The sequence below is a fragment of the Oncorhynchus kisutch genome, unplaced genomic scaffold, assembly GCF_002021735.2.
Source record: "Oncorhynchus kisutch isolate 150728-3 unplaced genomic scaffold, Okis_V2 scaffold3306, whole genome shotgun sequence".
NCBI lineage: Eukaryota > Metazoa > Chordata > Actinopteri > Salmoniformes > Salmonidae > Oncorhynchus > Oncorhynchus kisutch.
Window position 1 is genome coordinate 60,001 of NW_022265251.1, and position 15,541 is coordinate 75,541.

Below are 15,541 nucleotides of genomic sequence, written 5' to 3' on the forward strand. Positions count from 1 at the left end.
AACTGATCTGCAGGCCTACAGAGAGGACGGAGAGATGGGGAAGGGAAGACGTGTGTGTGTACCAGTACCTGCGTGCTCTCTATAACAGTGTAGGATTGTAACCTACCTGTTTGGCTGTGAAGTAAGCCATGGCTGTGTCGGTTACGTGGTAGGCCTGCAGGCTGAGCTCTGACAGGTTGGGCAGTAGCTGTGAGATGGCAGCGATGGCGTCGTCTGCTACGTTGATACAGTCGCTGACGCTGAGCGAGGTGAGCCGTGCGTTCAGGCTGGACCACAGACCGGCCTCCGTGAAGTCATTACAACCGGCCAACTCCAGGTGCATCAGACCCTGCATCTGTTCCAGCATCACCTACACACACACCAGAGAACACACACTGAGATTACACAATACACACACCCCTATCCAGCATCACCTACACACACACCACAGAGAACACACTGAGATTACACAATACACACACACACCTATCCAGCATCACCTACACACACACCTATCCAGCATCACCTACACACACACATATCCAGCATCACCTACACACACACCTATCCAGCATCACCTACACACACCACAGAGAACACACTGAGTTTACACAATACACACACACACACCTATCCAGCATCACCTTCACACACACACACCACAGAGAACACACACTGAGTTTACACAATGCACACACACCTATCCAGCATCACCTACACACAGACAAAGACAGAGTTTACAACAACCTAACTCTGATACAACTCTGATACAACTCTGATACAACTCTGATACAACTCTGATACAACTCTGATATAACTCTGCTACAACTCTGCTACAACTCTGCTACAACTCTGCTACAACTCTGATACAACTCTGATACAACTCTGATACAACTCTGATACAATTCTGATACAACTCTGATACTACTCTGATATAACTCGCTATAACTCTGATACAACTCTGATACAACTCTGATATAACTCTGCTACAACTCTGCTACAACTCTGATACAACTCTGATACAACTCTGATATAACTCTGATATAACTCTGATATAACTCTGATATAACTCTGATACAACTCTGATATAACTCTGATATAACTCTGATATAACTCGCTATAACTCTGATACAACTCTGATACAACTCTGATATAACTCTGATACAACTCTGATATAACTCTGATATAACTCTGATATAACTCGCTATAACTCTGATACAACTCTGATACAACTCTGATACAACTCTGATATAACTCTGCTACAACTCTGATACAACTCTGATACAACTCTGATACAACTCTGATATAACTCGGATACAACTCTGATATAACTCTGATATAACTCTGCTACAACTCTGATACAACTCTGATACAACTCTGATACAACTCTGATACAACTCTGATATAACTCTGATACAACTCTGATATAACTCTGATATAACTCTGATATAACTCTGATATAACTCGCTATAACTCTGATACAACTCTGATACAACTCTGATATAACTCTGCTACAACTCTGATACAACTCTGATACAACTCTGATACAACTCTGATATAACTCGGATACAACTCTGATATAACTCTGATATAACTGATATAACTCGGATACAACTCTGATATAACTCTGATATAACTGATATAACTCTGATGTAACTGTGATACTAAAGTGTATTCGGAAGGTATTCAGACCCCTTCACTTTTTCCACATGTTGTTACGTTACAGCCTTATTCTAATATTGATTAAATTGTTTTTTTTCCCTCATCAATCTACGCACAATATCCAATAATGACGAAGCAAAAACAGGTTTTTAGACATTTTCGCAAATGTATTAAAAATCAGCGCTCTGGAAAAGGTTTTCATCAAGGATTTCTCTGTACTTTGCTCCGTTCATCTTTCCCTCCATCCTGACTAGTCTCCCAGTCCCTGCAGGTAAAAAAAACATTTCCACAGCATGATGCTGCCACCACCATGCTTCACTGTGGGGATGGTGCCAGGTCTCCTCTAGACGTGACACTTGGCATTCAGGCCAAAGAGTTCAATCTTGGTTTCATCAGACGAGAGAATCTTGTTTCTCATGGTCTGAGAGTCCTTTAGATGCCTTTTGGCAAACTCCAAGCTGGCTGTGATGTGCCTTTTACTGAGGAGTGGCTTCCATCTGGCCACTCTACCAATCAGGGCTGATTGGTGGAGTGCTGCACAGATGGTTCTCCTATCTCCACAGAGGAACTCTATCAGAGTGACCATCGGGTTCTTGTTTACCTCCCTGACCAAGGCCCTTCTTCCCCGATTGCTCAGTTTGGCCGGGCGGCCAGCCCTAGGAAGAGTCTTGGTGGTTACAAACTTCTTCCATTTAAGAATGATGGAGGTATTGTGTTCTTGGGGACCTTCAATGCCGCAGAAATGTTTTGGTACCCTTCCCCAGATCTGTGCCTCGACACAATCCTGTCTCTGAGCTGTACGGACAATTCCTTCGATCTCATAGCTTGGTTTTTACTCTGACATGCACTGTCAACTCAGGGACTTTATATAGAAAGGTGTGTGCTTTTTCAAATCATGTCTAATCAACTGAATTTACCACAGGTGGACTCCAATCAAGTTGTAGAAACATCTCAAGGATGATCAATGGAAACAGGATGCACCTGAGCTCAATTTCGAGTCTCATAGCAAAGGCTGAAGGGTCTGAATACTGATGTAAATAAGATATTTCTGTTTTTTACTTTTCAATACATTTGCATTTTTTTTTTTTTTTTACTAGGCAAGTCAGTTAAGAACACATTCTTATTTACAATGACGGCCTACCGGGGAACAGTGGGTTAACTGCCTTGTTCAAGGGCAGAACGACAGATTTTTACCTCGTCAGCTCGGGGACTCGATCTTGCTACCTTTCAGTTACTAGTCCAACGCTCTTACCACTAGGCTACCCTGCCACATTATGGGCTATTGTGTGTAGATTGATGAGGATTTAGAAAAAAATCAATTTTAGAAACGTGGAAAAAGTCAAGGGGTCTGAATACTTTCTGAAGGCAACTCTAAGGTCTCACTCTGATCAGCAGTAGATGCCAGGTATAGCACGCTAGACATTTAAAGGTAATTTCCGATTGAGCCGACAAAACGCAGTGTTTACTGTGAATGCAGTCTCCGCTAAAGTGGGAACATTACCTTTAAATGGTGCATGGTGGACAAAGTGCAATCGGGGATTGAATCCTAAGCCTAAGTGATTTACGTCAACTCAATGACTGTTTATTCTCCAACTGTCATCTTCACACTATGGACCAGGAGCCTCATCCGGTACCATACTTCCTGTGACTCTGAACGTCAGCTCATCTCATCAACAACACAACTTCCTGTGACTCTGAACGTCAGATCATCTCATCAACAACACAACTTCCTGTGACTCTGAACGTCAGCTCATCAACAACACAACTTCCTGTGACTCTGAACGTCAGCTCATCTCATCAACAACACAACTTCCCGTGACTCTGAACGTCAGCTCATCTCATCAACAACACAACTTCCCTTGTGACTCTGAACATCAGCTCATCTCATCGACAACACAACTTCATGTGACTCTGAACATCAGCTCATCTCATCAACAACACAACTTCCCTTGTGACTCTGAACGTCAGCTCATCTCATCAACAACACAACTTCCTGTGACTCTGAACGTCAGCTCATCTCATCGACAACACAACGTCCTGTGACTCTGAACGTCAGCTCATCTCATCAACAACACAACTTCCTGTGACTCTGAACGTCAGCTCATCTCATCAACAACACAACTTCCTGTGACTCTGAACGTCAGCTCATCTCATCAACAACACAACTTCCTGTGACTCTGAACGTCAGCTCATCTCATCGACAACACAACTTCCTGTGACTCTGAACGTCAGCTCATCTCATCAACAATACAACTTCCTGTGACTCTGAACGTCAGCTCATCTCATCGACAACACAACTTCATGTGACTCTGACCGTCAGCTCATCTCATCAACAACACAACTTCCTGTGACTCTGAACGTCAGCTCATCTCATCAACAACACAACTTCCTGTGACTCTGAACGTCAGCTCACCTCATCAACAACACAACTTCCTGTGACTCTGAACGTCAGCTCATCTCATCAACAACACAACTTCCTGTGACTCTGAACGTCAGCTCATCTCATCAACAACACAACTTCCTGTGACTCTGAACGTCAGCTCATCTCATCAACAACACAACTTCCTGTGACTCTGAACGTCAGCTCATCTCATCAACAACACAACTTCCTGTGACTCTGAACGTCAGCTCATCTCATCAACAACACAACTTCCTGTGACTCTGAACGTCAGCTCATCTCATCAACAACACAACTTCCTGTGACTCTGAACGTCAGCTCATCTCATCAACAACACAACTTCCTGTGACTCTGAACGTCAGCTCATCTCATCAACAACACAACTTCCTGTGACTCTGAACGTCAGCTCATCTCATCAACAACACAACTTCCTGTGACTCTGAACGTCAGCTCATCTCATCAACAACACAACTTCCTGTGACTCTGAACATCAGCTCATCTCATCAACAACACAACCACAACAATGTCCCTGACAATAAGGTGCACAATATACTGTAAGGCCAACATGTTCCCCTTTCACAAAGACCTCTGCACTATGAACTAACTCAGAGGCAACCTTCTAAATAACCGGGGCTCCAATACTGAACCTCACAATTGTGTTGAATGTGGCCTGTTAAATCGCACTGTAACTGTAACTGTAACAAAAACTCCAACATAAATCACGCAGCAGATTATATTTTCACTAAGAGTTCGTTAAGCTCACAGCGCAGGCGTCTTAGCGATAGGAAAATGTTGCCTTAAGTGTACTCGATGCACAATTATTTATTGAAATGACAGTGCTAGTTCATGTGGTCTTTTCACAGTCTTTGACAGTTAGTAAAACTGTGTCTCTCTTGCTAATCTGACAGACTGGCTGTGCCCTACGAGGTATGGGCCGTACAGTGCTGTGTGCCAATAGAGGTGGAATGTACAGTAGTCCGTATTCACAACACCACCACAGTAATCCAGACTCACAACAACACCACAGTAGTCCATACTCACAACAACACCACAGTAGTCCATATTCACAACACCACCACAGTAGTCCATACTAACAACAACACCACAGTAGTCCATACTAACAACAACACAGTAGTCCATACAACAACACCACAGTAGTCTATACTCACAACACCACCACAGTAGTCCATATTCACAACACCACAGTAGTCCATATTCACAACAACACAGTAGTCCATACTCACAACATCATCACAGTAGTCCATACTCACAACACCACAGTAGTCCATACTCACAACAACACAGTAGTCCATACTCACAACACCACCACAGTAGTCCATACTCACAACACCACCGCAGTAGTCCATACTCACAACACCACCGCAGTAGTCCATACTAACAACACCACCACAGTAGTCCATACTCACAAGACCACCACAGTAGTCCATAGTAACAACAACACCACAGTAGTCCATACTAACAACACCACTGTAGTCCATACTAACAACACCACAGTAGTCCATATTCACAACACCACCACATTAGTATATACTCACAACACCACAGTAGTCCAAACTAACACCACAGTAGTCCATACTCACAACACCACCACAGTAGTCCATACTCACAACAACACCACAGTAGTCCATACTCACAACACCACCACAGTAGTCCATACTCACAACACCACCACAGAAGTCCATACTCACAACACCACCACAGTAGTCCATACTCACAACACCACCACAGTAGTCCATACTCACAACACCACCACAGAAGTCCATACTCACAACACCACCACAGTAGTCCATACTCACAACAACACCACAGTAGTCCATATTCACAACAACACCACAGTAGTCCATATTCACAACACCACAGTAGTCCATATTCACAACATCACAGTAGTCCATATTCACAACACCACAGTAGTCCATACTCACAACACCACCACAGTAGTCCAAACTCACACCACAGTAGTCCATACTCACAACACCACCACAGTAGTCCATACTCACAACAACACCACAGTAGTCCATACTCACAACACCACCACATTAGTCGATACTCACAACACCACCACAGTAGTCCATACTAACAACACCACCACAGTAGTCCATACTCACAACACCACCACAGTAGTCCATACTAACAACACCACAGTAGTCCATACTCACAACGCCACAGTAGTCCATACTAACAACACCACCACAGTAGTCCATACTCACAACACCACCACATTAGTCCATACTCACAACACCACCACAGTAGTCCATACTAACAACACCACAGTAGTCCACACTCACAACACCACAGTAGTCCATACTAACAACACCACCACAGTAGTCCATACTCACAACATCACCACATTAGTCCATACTCACAACACCACCACAGTAGTCCATACTAACAACACCATAGTAGTCCATACTCACAACACCACCACAGTAGTCCATACTCACAACACCACAGTAGTCCATATTCACAACACCACAGTAGTCCATATTCACAACACCACAGTAGTCCATACTCACAACACCACCACAGTAGTCCATATTCACAACACCACAGTAGTCCATATTCACAACACCACAGTAGTCCATATTCACAACACCACAGTAGTCCATACTCACAACACCACCACAGACAAGCAGGGTGGATTGTTGACTATTCTGATTCCATGTACAAGGGGAATACCAAGTCACTGTACCAAACCTTTTCTCCTTTGGTGATGCTGTGTTTACATAGACGATCAGAAACTCAGCTATGCTATTGTTATTATAATAGACAATGGTTGGATTGCATCTTACAGCACACTGCACTCCTGTGACATCTCACGTTTCACAGAGACTCATGTTCATTCTACTCACTCTATCGATTGTTTACCTGCTGGGGATAAACAGTCCACAGATCTAGGACCAGCTCACCAGCCTCAAACACTAACCTTAACCATTAACCATTCTAATAGAACATCTCTCCTCTCTCTGTCCCATGATCATGTGACCAGTGAGCAAGGTCATGTGATGTGACATTCCACATTCCATGTGATCCCCGGTGACCTAGTTGACATTGTGCCCAGCTATAGCAGAATCCAGCTCGCCCGGTGACTGTTACTAGGTTACGCAGCGGTGGGGTGGCAGGCTTTCCTAAGTTCAGCGAGTGCATTGTGTTGATATTGATGCTGAGGATTAACAAAAGTAACACGTTATATTACTATAAAGTACCACGTTATATTACTATAAAGTATTGTGTTATATTACTATAAAGTATTGTGTTATATTACTATAAAGTATTGTGTTATATTACTATAAAGTATTGTGTTATATTACTATAGAGTATTGTGTTATATTACTATAAAGTATTGTGTTATATTACTATAAAGTATTGTGTTATATTACTATAAAGTAACACGTTATATTACTATAAAGTAACACGTTATATTACTATAAAGTAACACGTTATATTACTATAAAGTATTGTGTTATATTACTATAAAGTATTGTGTTATATTACTATAAAGTATTGTGTTATATTACTATAAAGTATTGTGTTATATTACTATAAAGTATTGTGTTATACTACTATAAAGTATTGTGTTATATTACTATAAAGTATTGTGTTATATTACTATAAAGTATTGTGTTATATTACTATAAAGTATTGTGTTATATTACTATAAAGTATTGTGTTATATTACTATAAAGTATTGTGTTATATTACTATAAAGTATTGTGTTATATTACTATAAAGTATTGTGTTATATTACTATAAAGTATTGTGTTATATTACTATAAAGTATTGTGTTATATTACTATAAAGTATTGTGTTATATTACTATAAAGTATTGTGTTATATTACTATAAAGTATTGTGTTATATTACTATAAAGACACCATATTCCTATACGACACTACTTCTGTCCAGGGTCCGTAGGGCTTCACAGCATCACTGTAGGACAGCAATGAGATTGATACCATCTCTACAGTAAGCCTGTTTACACCCTTGACTGTAGGACTAATGGAAGCTCCATCTACTGTAGGACTAATGGGAGCTACATCTACTGTAGGACTAATGGAAGCTACATCTACTGTAGGACTAATGGAAGCTACATCTACTGTAGGACTAATGGAAGCTACACCTACTGTAGGACTAATGGGAGCTACATCTACTGTAGGACTAATGGAAGCTACATGTACTGTAGGACTAATGGAAGCTACATGTACTGTAGGACTAATGGAAGCTACATGTACTGTAGGACTAATGGAAGCTACATGTACTGTAGGACTAATGGGAGCTACATCTACTGTAGGACTAATGGAAGCTACATGTACTGTAAGACTAATGGAAGCTACATGTACTGTAGGACTAATGGAAGCTACATGTACTGTAGGACTAATGGAAGCTACATGTACTGTAGGACTAATGGAAGCTACATCTACTGTAGGACTAATGGAAACTACATCTACTGTAGGACTAATGAAAGCTGCATCTACTGTAGGACTAATGGAAGCTACATGTACTGTAGGACTAATGGAAGCTACATGTACTGTAGGACTAATGGAAGCTACATGTACTGTAGGACTAATGGAAGCTACATATACTGTAGGACACATTGAGTACACATTGTTGATTCCCACTGGGGTCATCCATATGAAATATCATGCACACACTACACGCTGTTTTCCTCAGGGTCTCTCGGACGTTTCACAGTTTTACTGTAGCCCTGAACTAGCTCACCTGATTGAAGTAGTCAAGGGCTTGATGATTAGTTGATGATTCGTTTATGATTAGTTGATGATTAGTTGACCAGTTGAATCAGCTGCTAGCTGTGGAATAGTTTAAATCCATGGACAGGCCTGTCCCCAAGGAGAGGTTGTAGAAAGGCTGTGCTAAATGGCATGTTTGTGTTCACATGACTGTAACTATATAAGAACCTCCGTGCCCGGCATCCTACCCCCGCCTTACCTACCCTACCACCAGGACCCCCTCAACCCCCTGGGACCCTTGCCCACCACAGCCTCTCTCCTGGGTCCAGACCTGGACCACAGCCCCCTGACGGCCCTCAACCCCCTGGGACCCTTGCCTACCACAGCTTCTCTCCTGGGTCCAGACCTGGACCACAGCCCCCTGACGGCCCTCAACCCCCTGGGACCCTTGCCTACCACAGCTTCTCTCCTGGGTCCAGACCTGGAGTCACAGCCCCCTGACGGCACTCAACCCCCTGGGACCCTTGCCCACCACAGCTTCTCTCCTGGGTCCAGACCTGGAGTCACAGCCCCCTGACGGCCCTCAACCCCCTGGGACCCTTGCCTACCACAGCTTCTCTCCTGGGTCCAGACCTGGAGTCACAGCCCCCTGACGGCCCTCAACCCCCTGGGACCCTTGCCTATCACAGCTTCTCTCCTGGGTCCAGACCTGGAGTCACAGCCCCCTGACGGCCCTCAACCCCCTGGGACACTTGCCCACCGCAGCTTCTCTCCTGGGTCCAGACCTAGAGTCACAGCCCCCTGACGGCCCTCAACCCCCTGGGACACTTGCCCACCGCAGCTTCTCTCCTGGGTCCAGACCTGGACCACAGCCCCCTGACGGCCCTCAACCCCCTGGGACCCTTGCCCACCACAGCTTCTCTCCTGGATCCAGACCTGGAGTCACAGCCCGCTGACAGTAAATACAGTGGGGGGAAACAGTATTTAGTCAGCCACCAATTGTGCAAGTTCCCCCACTTAAAAAGATGAGAGAGGCCTGTAATTTTCATCCAGAAAACCACATTGTAGGATTTTTTAAATGAATTTATTTGTACCTATAATGAAAATTACAGGCCTCTCTCATCTTTTTAAGTGGGAGAACTTGCACAATTGGTGGCTGACTAAATACTTTTTTTTGCCCCACTGTATATATATATATATATATATATATATATATATATATATATGACAATGACTCACCTCCAGGCCTGCGTCTGTGATGGTGGACCTCTTCAGACTGACCGACTTCACCCCCTTCTTGGATAAGGGGTAGTTATCAATGAACTCACAGATGTCCAGATCTGAAACTCCCACCAGACAGAACGCCTGGAACCCCCTGAGAGCGAAGGCCTGCAGGCTGACAAACTCCTTGTCTCCGCCGGGGAGCAGGGCGTACAGCTCCTTGGCGTGGAGGATGGGCGTGACCCCCTCCCAGAACTTAGACTGGTACAGCACTTTCCTCCAGGTCCTACACACCTGGGCCAGGACACACTTCTCAGCCGTGGTGAAGTACCACAGCAGCCTGTTGAGCAGCTTCTCATCCAGGGCCAGCTGGCGCTCCAGGGGCGGCAGAAGGGCCAGAGGCAGGGTGAGGGGAAGGTGAGGCTTGGGGAAGGTGAGGGGGACCTGGCGCAGCGGGGGTTTGAGGGCCGTCAGGGGGCTATGGTCCAGGTCTGGACCCAGGAGAGAGGGACCCAGGGGGTTGAGGGGGTCCAGGTGGTAGGGTAGGGAAGGCGGGGGTAGGATGCCGGGCACGGAGGAGGACTGGCACAGGCGGTTCTTGGCGGCGGGCGTGCCCTTGGTGATGCTGGCGCTGCCCAGACCGTTGGGCTGAGGGGGGAGCTTGACCATGCCGTTCCTCGGGACACACGGAGACTTCAGCTCGCTGGGGGTCGACATGTTCAACATTGGGAACCTAGGAGGAGGGAGGGAGAATTAATACATGTTCAACAACCTAGGAGGAAGGAGAGAGAATTAATACATGTTCAACATTGGATCAGAGAGAGAGAGGGGGGCGGGGTAGTGATCTGGCCCTCATACCATCATTGGCTACCTAATCATCCCCCGGCTTCCAATTGGCTCATTCCTCTCATTCATCTCCCCTTCCACTATTCACCAGGTTGTTGCTGTGAATGAGAATGTGTTCTCAGTCAACTTACCTGGTTAAATAAAAATCTATTTAACACATTGTCTATGGACCTGCCTGTCTGTCACTCAAGGGACTGAGTAGATAAACACCACTGGTGTAGATAGCTGAGCCGCAGACTACTGTGTTTCCCAAAAACCTGCGTGCTTGATGTTGGAGAGCCTCGCTCTTATGTACAATATAGCACAGAAACAGACACGATTTCTGGGCAAACAAAGCCTTCTTTTCGTTTGAATAATTCACAGAACACTTGGCGACACTCCCTTGGCAGGCTTGCCCTGGAAATAGAACAGAGCGGTTGTTTATAGTGGCAGAGGCCTTATATCTAAGCAAGCATCCCTACTAGGCTAGCCTACGATATTACGTAAGGCCGATGGCACAGTAGCACAGCAGTAAGTTACAATAGGACGTGTTTTTTACTCTGAATAAAGATACCGAGGCCAAACATAAACAGTTTAAATCGATGGCCGACGCTGAGAGGTGTAACGTTTGCGCGTGATCAACAATCATCGCAGATAAAATAAACTCTATGCATCCTTCATTGTCAAAACATTCAGATGCAGTCGGCATCATTATTCATATCGACAAGTATACAATTAATAGCATTCCCGTCATCAAATAGTGTCTATGACAGTAACCGACAGTAACCTAGGCTATAGGCTTCACCATCAGACGTTAGCCTTGGGCTTTTACAAACGGATCGAATATTAAACCCATTTCACTCTGCTTGTGATCGGTCCAATATTCGGTTTGTGCTGCACGCAACACATATCGGTGTAATAGAGCTGTACCGGGAATAAGCGATGCGGCAGCGGAAAAGCTAACCGAAGGAAGGGATGGCTATTATCCCGTCCCTTCTCGTCCTCTCTCTCTCTCTCTCTCTCCCTCCCGCTCTCTCGCACCGCTAAACAAAAAAAAATACCATTGCAGTGCTCCGGCCAGCATGAATCTGCATTGCACTGCTCTTACCTTTAAACTGAACCCCGTCACCTCCCCCGATTGACCCGAAGCCTCGCAAGTCTTTCACCAAACGGAGCTCTATTTGATCGCCCGCATCACCATACTACCAGCAGCATCCACAGGGAATGGCGGAGAGCGGGGGATGTTATTGAATTGTTGTAGCTACGACGCGATGCGAATCGTTTGAAATGTGCATCATTTTGTATCGGAAGCGACGAGGACAGACGAGAGAACGAGAGAATATGCGTGAAATCGGGACGATGTGTTGTCCTGTGTTGTTTGTTTCATCGGCGCATCATTCCACGGTGTCAGCGGATATAAATATGTGGTGCGTTCGAATCAGTGTCGGGGAGAGAGAGAGAGAGGGAACGAGAACCCTGTAAATAGAAACCAACATGACATCGCCTGGCTCACTGACATCAGCGGAACTCAACAGAGGAGGAGAGGAAGAGAGGAGGCTGAGGCGGTACTGTCTCTCTCTCTCTCTTTCGTTCTCTCTCTTTCCATGCTTTATTGGCATGGGAAACATGTGTTTACATTGCCTGAGCAATTGAATTGAACAAAAATGAGAACACACAAAACAATATCAACAAAAACTGATTAGAAATTAACAGTAAACATTGCACTCATAAATGTTCGAAAAATATTTAAAAAAACATTTCAAGTGTTATATATTATCAGCTAAGTTTTAGCAATGTGCAAATAGTTACAGTACAAATAGTAGGGGAAGATAAATAAACAGATCCATATTGGTGGTATTTACTCTCTCTCCCTCTCTCTCTCTCTCTCTCTGTCTCTCTGTCCCTTTCACTCTCTCTCTCTGTCCCTCTCTCTCTCTCCCTCTCTCTGTCTCTTTCTCTCTCTCTCTCTCTCTCTCTCTCTCTCTCTCTCTCTCTCTCTCTCTCTCTCTCTCTCTCTCTCTCTCTTTCTCTCTCTCTCTTTCTCTCTCTCTCTGTTTCTCCTTCTCTCTCTCTCTCTGTTTCTCCTTCTCTCTCTCTCTCGGTTTCTCCTTCTCTCTCTCTCTGTCTCTCTCTCTCTCTCACTCTCTCTCTCTCAAAGGAGCCCGGGGTGGATCAAACACCCCAACAACAACTCATTCATTCATTCACCCCCACTGAATGACTCATAACCCTAAACTATACTGCACTGAACGACTCATAACCCTAACCTATACTGCACTGAACGACTCATAACCCTAACCTACACTGCACTGAACGACTCATAACCCTAACCTATATAGCACTGAACGACTCATAACCCTAACCTATACTGCACTGAACGACTCATAACCCTAACCTACACTGCACTGAACGACTCATAACCCTAACCTATACTGCACTGAACGACTCATAACCCTAACCTACACTGCACTGAACGACTCATAAACATAACCTATACTGCACTGAACGACTCATAACCCTAACCTACACTGCACTGAACGACTCATAACCCTAACCTATACGGCACTGAACGACTCATAACCCTAACCTATACTGCACTGAACGACTCATAACCCTAACCTACACTGCACTGAACGACTCATAACCCTAACCTATACTGCACTGAACGACTCATAACCCTAACCGACACTGCACTGAACGACTCATAACCCTAACCTATACTGCACTGAACGACTCATAACCCTAACCTACACTGCACTGAACGACTCATAACCCTAACCTATACGGCACTGAACGACTCATAACCCTAACCTATACTGCACTGAACGACTCATAACCCTAACCTATACTGCACTGAACGACTCATAACCCTAACCTATACTGCACTGAACGACTCATAACCCTAACCTACACTACACTGAACGACTCATAACCCTAACCTACAATGCACTGAACGACTCATAACCCTAACCTATACTGCACTGAACAACTCATAACCCTAACCTATACTGCACTGAATGACTCATAACCCTAACCTATACTGCACTGAATGACTCATAACCCTAACCTACACTGCACTGAACGACTCATAACCCGAACCTATACTGCACTGAACGACTCATAACCCTAACCTATACTACACTGAACGACTCATAACCCTAACCTATACTGAATGACTCATAACCCTAACCTATACTGCACCGAACGACTCATAACCCTAACCTATACTGCACTGAATGACTCATAACCCTAACCTAACCTATACTGCACTGAATGACTCATAACCCTAACCTATACTGCACTGAATGACTCATACCCTAACCTATACTGCACTGAATGACTCATAACCCTAACCTATACTGCACTGAACGACTCATAACCCTAACCTATACTGCACTGTGGTCTAACATGAAGATACATCCGTCCAACTGTACACAAGGTCCAACAGAAATGTGACTTTCCTTTAGCCTACCATTCCCTCTGAAAGACACATAGGCCTACAGCCTACTAATAATGATTGCCATTGCCTCTATTTGACTGTCTGGCCAAAATAAGCCTATATTTTCTGTTAAAAGCCTGCCTGCCAGTCTAGCTGCCTGTCTGGCCTGTACATGTAGGCATACAGCCAAATACAATATGCTTTTCATTGGCATTGCTACGGAATGGCCTGCAACATGTATCACACCGCAATAACTACATGTTTACCAGCAAGGGAAGTGAACTATTTGGATCCACAGAGTAGATCTATTACTGTCTATCAACTCATAACACAGAGTAGATCTATTACTGTCTATCAACTCATAACACAGAGTAGATCTATTACTGACTATCAACTTATAACACAGAGTAGATCTATTACTGTCTATCAACTCATAACACAGAGTAGATCTATTACTGACTATCAACTTATAACACAGAGTAGATCTATTACTGACTATCAACTCATAACACAGAGTAGATATATTACTGACTATCAACTCATAACACATCTCAAACACAGAGTAGATCTATTACTGAGTATCAACTCATAAAACAGAGTAGATCTATTACTGAGTATCAACTCATAACACAGAGTAGATCTATTACTGACTATCAACTCATAACACATCTCAAATACAGAGTAGATCTATTACTGACTATCAACTCATAACACAGAGTAGATCTATTACTGAGTATCAACTCATAACCACAGAGTAGATCTATTACTGACTATCAACTCATAACACAGAGTAGATATATTACTGTCTATCAACTCATAACACAGAGTAGATCTATTACTGTCTATCAACTCATAACACAGAGTAGATCTATTACTGTCTATCAACCCAGGAGCCTCATAGGAACAGGAGCCTTGTCTTGTCCCAGCAGGAGCCTCATAGGAGCAGGAGCCTTTTCTTGTCCCAGCCAGGAGCCTCATGGGAGCAGGAGCCTTGTCTTGTCCCAGCCAGGAGCCTCATAGGAGCAGGAGCCTTGTCTTGTCCCAGCCAGGAGCCTCATAGGAGCAGGGAGCCTTGTCTTGTCCCAGCCAGGAGCCTCATAGGAGCAGGAGCCTTGTCTTGTCCAGCCAGGAGCCTCATAGGAGCAGGAGCCTTGTCTTGTCCCAGCCAGGAGCCTTGTCTTGTCCCAGCCAGGAGCCTTGTCTTGTCCCAGCCAGGAGACTCATAGGAGCAGGAGCCTTGTCTAGTCCCAGCCAGGAGCCTCATAGGAGCAGGAGCCTTGTCTTGTCCCAGCCAGGAGCCTTGTCTTGTCCC

General features: G+C 44.5%; 1 protein-coding gene across 2 annotated transcripts in view; it reads right to left on the bottom strand.

Moving 5' to 3' along the window:
* The window catches only part of fbxl16 (F-box and leucine-rich repeat protein 16), a 69,034-nt gene that overhangs the window by 17,946 nt on the left and 35,547 nt on the right, over positions 1-15,541 (bottom strand). The window contains exons 1-3 of one of the 2 annotated variants that reach the window (XM_031820385.1): positions 11,899-12,309; positions 9,984-10,698; positions 107-349 (exon numbers count right to left, since the gene is read on the bottom strand). In XM_031820385.1, the coding sequence (XP_031676245.1) occupies positions 107-349; positions 9,984-10,691 (951 nt within the window). In that variant the 5' untranslated portion in view covers positions 10,692-10,698; positions 11,899-12,309. Of the gene's footprint in view, positions 1-106; positions 350-9,983; positions 10,699-11,898; positions 12,310-15,541 lie in introns of those variants that run through there. The other variant, XM_031820384.1, reaches the window with a different exon arrangement.